Source organism: Mus pahari, chromosome 19 (assembly GCF_900095145.1).
Source record: "Mus pahari chromosome 19, PAHARI_EIJ_v1.1, whole genome shotgun sequence".
Classification (NCBI taxonomy): Eukaryota; Metazoa; Chordata; class Mammalia; order Rodentia; family Muridae; genus Mus; species Mus pahari.
Window position 1 is genome coordinate 42,670,691 of NC_034608.1, and position 10,760 is coordinate 42,681,450.

The 10,760-nt window shown below is 39.9% G+C and overlaps 1 protein-coding gene across 1 annotated transcript in view; it reads right to left on the minus strand.

The window, feature by feature from the left end:
- The window catches only part of LOC110336231 (disintegrin and metalloproteinase domain-containing protein 5-like), a 55,224-nt gene that overhangs the window by 12,784 nt on the left and 31,680 nt on the right, over positions 1-10,760 (minus strand). The window contains exons 16-17 of the mRNA XM_021218690.1: positions 4,808-4,894; positions 3,977-4,091 (exon numbers count right to left, since the gene is read on the minus strand). Coding sequence (XP_021074349.1) covers positions 3,977-4,091; positions 4,808-4,894 — 202 coding nt within the window. The remainder of the gene's footprint in view (positions 1-3,976; positions 4,092-4,807; positions 4,895-10,760) is intronic.

Here is a 10,760-nt window from a genome sequence, read left to right on the forward strand (position 1 = left end):
GAGAGAGAGAGAGAGAGAGAGAGAGAGAGAGAGAGAGAGAGAGAGTGCGTATGTGTGAGTGTGCACATGTGTGGCAATATCTTCTTCAATCATCCCACCACTTTTTCTGAGTGTGGGGGAGAGGGGGGGGGACACAGTGTTTCTCTGATCCTGGGGCTCATTTTCTCCTCTGGATGGCCTGGGCAGCACCCTAGAGATTCCCATCTCTGCCTCCTAGCCGAGTATTGGGGTTACCAGCACACGCCACTGCACTAAGGTTATATTATACAGAGGCTGAGCATCCAAACTTGGGTCTGCATGGTAACATGGTAAACATTTTTCTTACTGAACCATCTCCCCCAATCCAGTGGCAGACATTTCTGTTTCTAAGTACTATTTTTTTTTCCTTTTTTCTTTTTCGAGACAGGGTTTCTCTGTGTAGTCCTCGCTGTCCTGGAACTCACTTTGTAGACCAGGTTGGCCTCGAACTCACAGATCCACCTGCCTCTGCCTCACAAGTGCTGGGATTAAGGGCATGCGCCACCACTGCCTGGCTCTAAGTACTATTTAATAATTATTTTTACTATGTCTGTGAAGTAAATGTATAGTTCTACTTTTAAAAACTCTGTTATTTTCTTTTTATTTTTAAATATGCTTTCCCCTTATCATGAAAAAAATGTTTCTGTTGAATCTTCCTATAAATTCTGAAAAAGTAAAACCAGAGGAAAATATTATGGCAAAATACTATGAAATAAACATTGGCGGTCAACATAATGTTAGCTATCTCTGTAACCGGTGCCAGAGAACACGATGGTTTTGCTTTTAAATATATGTTCCTAGAGATCTGGGATACATTGGAGAGCCTTCTTCATTTCATGCTTATACAGTTGCCAAAAATCACTACAAGTATACAGAGGTTGTGTCAGTTGATCAGGGTATCATAGTTTTGCATGCAAAACTTGTAACATAAAACCGAGTTTTCAGATGCTAAGTGTCATCATGTTGTCTCTTGTCTGTCAGTCTGATGCTCTCAAGAATTCACCCAATTACCATGTGAATAAGTCACACAAACAGTTAGGCTAATAAATTTAGACTGTGACTTTTCTTTTTATTTTAATATTATAGTTCTTCATGATGTAAGCCTAACAACAGGACAACATGGCTAACTGACAGGACCAGTGGCTAAACTTGCCTCTAGGATGCCTGCAGCAATGCTGTCTTTCTCAGGGATGTTGGTGATGAAGTGAGTGGTTTTAGGGATGGAAATCAATCCATTTGGCAACGTGTGCCTGTGCCTCTCTTTGCATTGCATTGACTGTAATCTTACGTTTAATGAAGACCATCATTTTGTCCTGACTCGTCTGATACAATAATAGTAGATATATGTGCTTATCTAATAGGTACCTGTTGCTTTCACTTCTTTCTCTGCCACATATACGACTCAGTTTGCTTTGCTTTATAACTATGGCTGAAATAATCACAAGTAAGGGTAGAGATATATAGAGAATGAGCTGGAGCCGTTGCTTTGGAAGGTTACTATGACTTGACTGCTTATAGCTTTTACCATCTAGAAGGGAAAAAACACCAGTTTTAAATTGTGTCTTGAGATTTTATTAAACAAGTGGAAAAGTAGAAAATATATCATTACCAGAACTATTCCTCAACACTAACCACCTCATTCATATATACTGCAGAATATTTTTTTTAAAAAAAAAACATTAAAATTAGACCAATCTATATTATTAAGTGTTAGGGTTTTTCTTTTAATTACTTTTTCCCTGTTGAGAGTATAGTTGCACCATCTCCTTTTCCCTTTCTGTCCTTCAAGCTCTCCCAAGTCCTCCTTGCTATCTTTCAAGTTCATACCCTCTTTTTTAGAAGAATTATTTATTTTATGTATATGAACACACTGTAGCTCATCTTCAGACTGTAGCTTTCTTCAAACAGACACACAAGGATCCCACTACAGATGGTTGTGAGCCACCATGTGATTTCTGGGAATTGAACTCAGGACCTCTAGAAGAGCAGCCAGTGCTCTTAACTAGTAAGCCATCTCTGCAGCCCTCTTTTTTAGTGTGTGTGTGTGTGTGTGTGTGTGTGTGTGTGTGTGTGTGTGTGTGTAAAATATCCATGTATTCATGTATATACAACATATTAATTAATATGCAACCTGGTAATTTCCTAGACGGTAAGGCAATTACAAAGATTTATTCAATTCCTTTCTAGTTTTTCAGCATTCCCTGTAGATCTAAAGGCCTATGCAGTCTACATAATACTGTGAGCCAGTTTCAAGTATACCAAAGGTGGAAAATCAGTTGTTCTATCTTCGTGCATATCTGTTCCTTCTGCCTGTTCAAAGAAGCCCAACAAGTGCAGGTTTGGTACTTAGAATAGGGTTCTTGTCCCAAGGAATACTTGTGAGTGTGGCCACAGCGCTGAGGCAAGGCAAGAGCAAAGCTGGAGTGGTAGTGAGAGGCAGGCTAGGAGATACATCAACTGACACCAAAGAGCTGCTGGTGGAATTGCATTTTAAAATCATTTGAATGATGATTGATGGGGGGGGGGAGGAGAAATTGTGAGGAAGTCTGCATCTTCTTAGAAACCGCATAAAGAATCAAGGACAGACACACAGACACATGCCAGCAAGATTTTGCTGACATGACCCTGATATAGCTGTCTCTTGTGAGGCTATGCCAGTGCCTGGCAAATACAGAAGAGGATGCTCACAGTCATCTATTAGATGGAACATAGTTCCATCCAATGGAGGAGCTAGAGAAAGTATCCAAGGAGCTGAAGGGGTCTGTGACCCTATAGGAGGAACAACAATGTGAACTAACCAGCACCCCCAGAGCTTATTTCTCTAGCTGCATATGTAGCAGAAGATGGCCTAGTTGGCTATCATTGGGAAGAGAGGTCCCTTGGTCTTGCAAACTTTATATGCCCCAGTACAGGGGAACACCAGGGCCAAGAAGTGGGAGTGGGTGGGTAGGGGAGCAGGGCAGGTGGAGGGTATCGGGGACTTTAGGGATAGCATTTGAAATGTAAATGAAGAAAATATCTAATAAAAAAATGAAAAAAAAAAAGAATCAAGCATAGAACATTGGTGACTCACCAACATTAAAGTCAGAGTCTAGTGGTGTCTCAGACAGAAGCAAGGAACATGCTAGCCTTCAGTGAAACACTGTCACAGGCACAACTCTTAGCTAAACTGGACTTTAATGGCTTGTAAAGGATGGAATTTTCCAAGCCCTGCAAATGAATATTTACCAGAGGAGATTCTAAATGAAAATGTTGAAGTTGTAGTATATACCCTCCAGATTGCTTATAGCAAAATCCAAGAGTTCAAAGACAGAAGAAAGAAGTCAATTCAAAGAAGAAATATTTGAAATATTTGAAATATTTGCTCATATTTGAAAAAGGAAGTGTGCTCTCTAAAGGATACTAAAGAATTCTTAGAAAAACCATATGTATGTGTGTGTTTGTGTATACATACCTACATACATACCTACATGTATGTATGTATGTATGTGTGTATGTATGTGTGTATGTACGTATGTATGATGGGAATCTTGGATTTAATCAGCCATCTCTGAAGAGACCAGGAATCTGGGATTAGACCAGAGGGGACAGAGCTATGCCAGCAGAGACACTGTCAATTTGGGCCAAAGGGAGCAATAAGGGACAGAAAACCCATCAGCTACAAACATGTCCTATCCTTTAAAAGAAGAATTATCTGGGAAGCATTTCTATGATCCTTAGGGGCTGCTGCCATTACTCCCAGTTGAAAATTAAAATTAAAATTGCTGATTCTGCTTTGATCTTAATGTGCAATCTCAGTACTAATAGGGAAAAATATCTAAGAAACTGTATGGTCCATGTTTCTTAACCTTATGAAAAGCCATATTTGCTATATTAGTTACTATGTAATAAAGACTTGGACCTTTAACTTTTCCTCTGACATGCTACATTTAATAAATAAAATTTAAAGAATGCTAACCTTCAACATAATATTTATGTCCATCATCAACGCTTCCAAACTGTCCCTTATGTTCCTCACAAAAAGGAGGGTTATATCCTTTATCACAATGGCAATGCTCAAAATTGTTGCAAATCTGCATAAATTAAAACAAAGAACCCAGTACCATATAGCACTATATTCTGGGAAATTTAGTTTAAATACAAATTCACCAAGTCTCCTCTTATAATTGTCCATACTTTAGAGAATATATTTAAGTTTCTGTAGCTAAGTTACCTTTTTCAGTTTTTTACCTAATTTTTCAACTTCCCTATAACCACACCCACGCACTACACATACTACAGCTGCCAATAACATCCAGCTAATTGTCTTGTCACTTAATACTTTCTAGCTTCACAGGACAGCCCAGATTCTAGTAAGGCTGGCAATGACTTTCTGACAGCATCCGTTTACTGCCTCTTGCCTTGTCTCCATAAGCAAAGGATTGTATAGTTCTGTGGCTATACAAGGATGCACTCTCTGAACATTCTCACTCCATATATTCACCAAACATTTTATATACCTAGAACTATATTCTGTGACTAGTTGGCAAGTTCCTTAAGAAGAGAGGTCTGGAGTTACAAATTATAACAAATATAGTAAATATAACATATTTATTATATTTACAATATGTAATCATTTTATATGTTGTATAATAAATGATATAATAAAGTAAGCTGCAGTTAATATAATATATAATATAATAAATTTGATAAATGACACCATACACAATAAAACTGGCAAAAACCTCAAGTCAGTTATAATGCCTTCTTATTGGATTGATAAAGCCATATTGCTGAGATGAATACTCACCCCATGGTCGCTGCAATCTCTAGTAGAATCGCAACCGCTAGAATTAATATAAAATCTAGTTTCTCTGCATACTGCCCCTACACAAAACTGAAGCAAAGCAAGACAAAGATGAGAAAAAAAAAATAGGCAGTCAGACCGTGAAATTGAAAGCATGGACCAAAAACAAGATACATTTAGAAAAATCAGAAGTCATATTACCCATAGTAAGGATTCGAATCTATGAGAATATAGTCGGGCAAAATGGTAATTGTTATACATAGCAATGAGCTTCATGCCTGATGATTGTAAATCATACAAAGACTTCTGAGTCTTATTTTCAAGTCATCTATCTTAAGAAGTCCTCTTGGAAAGGTAGGTGGTGATATCGGTTTTCATCACACCTGGAGGGAGGCTATATGCTCTGTAGTGAGTGAGCGCTTACAGATACATCATCTTTGTGACAAGCTTTCATCAAAAGTAACTAGCATACAAAGTTGACACCAGAAATGGAGTTATTGCTGATATAAGGTTGTCTGTAGGCCTTTAAAAGTGGCCCACGGGAGGGATATGGGAAAACCTTGGAGCTGGGAGCTGGACGACCCTTGGGATGTTAGAGGCAGGGCTGAGAATGACATTCTGGTGGGAATTTTGAAGCTCAGAATGCTGAGAGGAGTGTGGGCAATGGGCACCTGGCTCATGAGGTTTTAAAAGACTGCAAGGACGATGATTAGGAACTTGGCTACAGGTTCCTATAAGATTATGGCAAACATTCCAGATGCACTCTGTTCATTTCTGAAAACTCAGTTGAAGCTAAATTCTGTAGTGACAGACTAATTTGTTTGGTAGAAGACATAGTAAGACAAGGACATTCAGGCTGTATGTTATGTTTACTGTTTATTGTACCCTGGCTAAAGTCAGAAAGAGCAGAAGGCAGAGTTGGAAGTCATGCTGTTTGTCAGGGAAGGGAAAGATTTAATGATGCAGGCAAAGTCAGAACTAGGCAAGCACTTATAGGGGAGCGCCTGAATTCCTAAAGATTAGCTCTGTCAGGTTTAAATCTCTTGCTCCAAACTGGCACAACGGGGAAGGTTTCCCAAGGGAAAGGCCTCACTTTGGGTCTTTTCCCTTCAAGCTCACCTCAGAAGGAGAATGCCTAAGCACAGAACATGGACAAGAGGGTTCTCCTCCCAAAGAACACCCCTGAGGAGCATTTCCTGGGGATCAGCACACAGAGGCCAGAAAGAAAGAAAGAGGGGGGAGGGCAGGTGAGGGGAGGGAAGGGAGGGAGGGAGGGAGGGACGGAGGGACGGAGGGACAGAGGGACGGAGGGACAGAGGGACAGAGAGAGGACAGAAGGAAGGAAGGAAGGAAGAGAAGGAGGGAGGGAAGAAAAGAAAGAGAGAGAGAGAGAGAGAGAAAGAAAGAAAGAAAGAAAGAAAGAAAGAAAGAAAGAAAGAAAGAAAGAAAGAAAGAAAGAAAGAAAGAAAGAAAGAAAGAAAGAAAAGAAGGGAGGGAGGGAGGGAGGGACGGAGGGACAGAGGGACAGAGGGAGGTAATAAAAAGCAGCCAGCACTCTCTGCTTCCTGATTCACAGATGCAGTGCAACCAACTGCAGCTGTGCCTCTTCCTTACCATGACAGGCTATGTGAGCCAAAAATGAACCCATCTTTCAATTTGCCTCAGTTAGATACTTTGTAGCAGCATTACAGCAAGTAATAAACACAGAGACCAACAGCAAGGCTGACTCATCAGACCCTGATCTATAAACGTGGCAGACTATACCAGCCAAATAAAGTGTCTCAGTTAAGGATGCTTGGCTATGAACAGACACCATGACCATGGCAACCCTTAGAAAAAACATTTCACTGGGGCTGGCTTACAGTTCCAGAAGTTTAGTCTATTATTGTCATGGCGGGAAACATGGCAGCATTCAGGCAGATACTGTGCTAGAGAAGGAGTGAAGAGGTCTGCATCTTGACCCTCAAGCAGCAGAAGCAATTGTGTGCTATGCTGGGCATAGCTTGAGCATGTGAGACCTCAAAGACTTCTTCCAACAAGGCCACACCTACTCCAGAAAGGCCACACCTCCAAACAGTGCCATTCTCTATGGGCCAATCATTCAAACACACGAGTCTATGCAGAACACTTTTATTTAAACTACCACATAAAGGGAAAAGCAGGCCATAGGGAATGGGGAAAGTCATAGTACAAAGGGATTTATTTAAGAGAACTCAAATAAGCAACAGATCTTCATACTTAAAAATATATACATATAGCTTCCTTTTCACAACTATACCCAGGAGCAGATCCTGTGGTCAGCCCCCACCCCTGTCCTGCCCATACCCAGAGACAGTTTGACCCCCTTCCTCCAGGAGTTCTAAATATCAGGCTCACAGATGACTCCCCCAACCCCAGCCTCAATACCTAACTTAACTGGGAACGACCCATTCCCCCTGGGACCCAGAGGACACAGGATCTCCTGCACTGCCAGAGAGACACACCTTCCTTCCTGTCCATAACTGTACCAGGGAATAGAACATGAGCTCCATTCCCCTAACCTTGCCAACACCCAGAGTCAGCTTGACTCCCAGGAGGTCTGCCATAGTCAGGCTCACAGATCAGGTGTGCTAGACCCTCTCCAATACCCACAGAGAGTCTGACCCAAGGAGGTCCAATACAACCAGGCTCACAGGAGGGACAGGCTCCAGTCAGAGACAACAAGGCCAGTTAATACCAGAGATAACCAGATGGCAAGGGGCAAGCACAAGAACATGAACAACAGAAACCAAGGCTATTTGGCAACACCAGAACCCAGTTCTTCCACCACAGCGAGCCCTGGATACCCTAGCACACCTAAAAAGCAAGATTCTGATCTAAAGTCCCATCTCATGAAGATGATAGAAGACCTTAAGGGGGACATAAATAACTCCCCTAAAGAAATATAAGAGAACACAGGTAAACAGGCAGAAGCCCTTAGAGAGGAAACACATAAACCCTTAAAAGAAATACAGGAAAACACAATAAAACAGGTGAAGGATTGAACAAAACTATCCAGGATCTAAAAATGGAGACAGAAACAATAAAGAAATTACAAAAGGAGACAACCCTGGAGATGGAAAACCTGGGAAATCGATCAGGAGTCGAGTATCACCAACAGAATACAAGAGCTAGAAGAGAGAATCTCAGGAACAGAAGATACCATAGAAGACAGTGACACAACAGTCAAAGAAAATGCAAAAAGCAAAAAGCTCCTAACCCAAAACATACAGGAAATCCAGGACACAGTGAAAAGATCAAACCTAAGGATAATAGGTATAGAAGAGAGTGAAGATTCCTAATTCAAAGGGCCAGTAAACACCTTCAACAAAACCATAGAAGAAAACTTTTCTAACCTAAAGAAAGAGATGCCCATAAACATACAAGAAGCCCACAGAACTCCAAATAGACTGGACCAGAAAATAAATTTCTCCTGCTTCATAATAATCAAAACACCAAATGCACTAAACAAAGAAAGAATATTAAAAGTGGCAAGGTAAAAAGGTCAAATAACATAAAGGCAGACCTATCAGAATTACACCAGACTTCTCAACAGAGACTATGAAAGCTAAAAGATCCTGGTCATACAGACTCTAAGAAAACACGAGTGCCAGCCCAGACTACTATACCCAGCTAAACTCTCAGTTACCATAGATGGAGAAACAAAGATATTCTATGACGAATCCAAATTTAAACAATATCTTTCTGCTAAACCAGCCCTGCAGAGGATAATAGAAGGAAAATTCCAACACAAGAAGGGAAACTACACCCTAGAAAAACCGAGAATATTAATCTTCTCACAACAAACCCAAAAGAAAATAGTCACACAAACATAATTCCACCTCTAACAACAAAAACTTTCAGGAAGCAGCAATCATTGGTCTTTAATATCTCTCAACATCAATGGGTTCAATTCCTCAATAAAAAGATATATGCTAACAGATTGGATATGTAAATAGGACCCAGCATTTTGTCACATACAGGAAACCCACCTAAGTGACAAAGACAGGCACTACCTCAGAGTAAAAGTCTGGAAAAAAAATTTCCAAGAAACAAGCTGGAGTAGCTATTCTAATATCCAATAAAATAGGCTTTCAACCAAAAGTTATCAAAAAAGATGGTGAAGGATACCTCATACTCATCAAAGGAAAAATCCACCTAGAAGAACTCTCAATTCTGAACATCTATGACCAAAATGCAAGGGCATCCACATTTATAAAAGAAACATTATTTAAGTTCAAGCCACACATTGACCCTCACACAATAATAGTGGGAGACTTCAATACCCCACTCTTACCAATGGACAGATCATGGAAACAGAAACTAAACAGAGACACCATGAAACTAACAGAAACTATAAACCAAATAGATTTAACAGACAGATACATACATTTCTCTCTAAAACAAAAGAACATACCTTCTTTTCAGCACCTCATGGTACCTTCTCCAAAACTGACCATGATTAGACACAAAACAAGCCTCAAGAGAAACAAGAAGATTGAATTAATCCCGTGTACTCTATAAGATTACCACAGACTAAGGCTGGTCTTCAATAACAACAAACACAAAAGAAAACCCACATACCCATAAGCTGTTCATAAGCTGAACAACTCTCTACTCAATGATAATTTGGTCAGGGAAGAAATAAAGAATTTAAAGACCTTTTAGAATTTAATGAAAATGAAGGCACAGCATATCCAAACTTATGGGACACAATGAAAGCAGTGCTAAGGGGGAAATTCATAGCACTAATATGATAATAACGCCCTGGTAAAGAGATTGAAGAGAACCTATACTAGCAGCTTCTGAAAGCTCTTGAACAAATAGAAGCAAAGACACCAAAGAGGAGTAGATGGCAAGAAATAATCAAACTCAGAGCTGAAATCAACCAGGTAGGAACAAAGAGAACTATACAAAGAATCAATAAAACTAAGAGCTGGTTCCTTGAGAAAATAAACAAGATAGGTAAACCTTTAGCCAAACTAACTAGAGGGCACAGGGACAGTAGCCTAATTAACAAAATCAAAAATGAAAAGGGAGACATAACAACAGATCCTGAGGAAATCCAAAACATCATCAGATCCTACTATAAAAGGCTATACTCAACAAAACTGGAAAAGCTGGATGAAATGGACAAATTTCTCGACAGATGCCAGGTGCCAAAGTTAAGTTGGGATCAGATAAACAGTCCCATAACCCCTAAGGAAATAGAAACAGACATTTAAAATCTCCCAACCAAAAAAGCCCAGGGATAGATGGTTTCAGTGCAAAATTCTATCAGACCTTCAAAGAAAACTTAATAACAAAAATTCCTCAAACTATTCCACAAAAATAGAAACAGAAGAAACACTACCTAATTTGTTCCAAGAATCCACAGTTACAGTGATACCTAAACCACACAAAGACATAACAAAGAGTACTTCAGACCAATTTCCCTTATGAATATTGATGAAAAATACTTAATAAAATTCTCGCAAGCCGAATCCAAGAACACATGAAAACGATCATTCACCATTATAATAGACTTCATCCCATGAATGCAGGGATGGTTCAATATATGGGAATACATCAACATAATCCACTATAAAAACTCAAAAAACAAAAACAAAAACAAAAAACCCTGCATAACCGTCTCATTAGATGCTGAAAAAAATCTTTGAAAAACTATAACACCCCATCATGTCAAAAGTCTTGGAAAGATCAGGAATTCAAGGCATATACCTAACCATAATAAAAGCAATATACAGCAAACCAATAGCCAGCATTGTTGGTATTCTGTCTAAACTCCACCCCCAGAGTTCCTGGCAGCAGCCAGGTATGCTCCTCCCCACAGTTACATGGCAACAGCCAGGTAGGCTTGGCCCAGTATAAAAGGGGCTGCTTGGCCCCTCCTCTTCCTCTTGATTTCTTATTGCCTCTCCCTTACATCTTTCCCCCT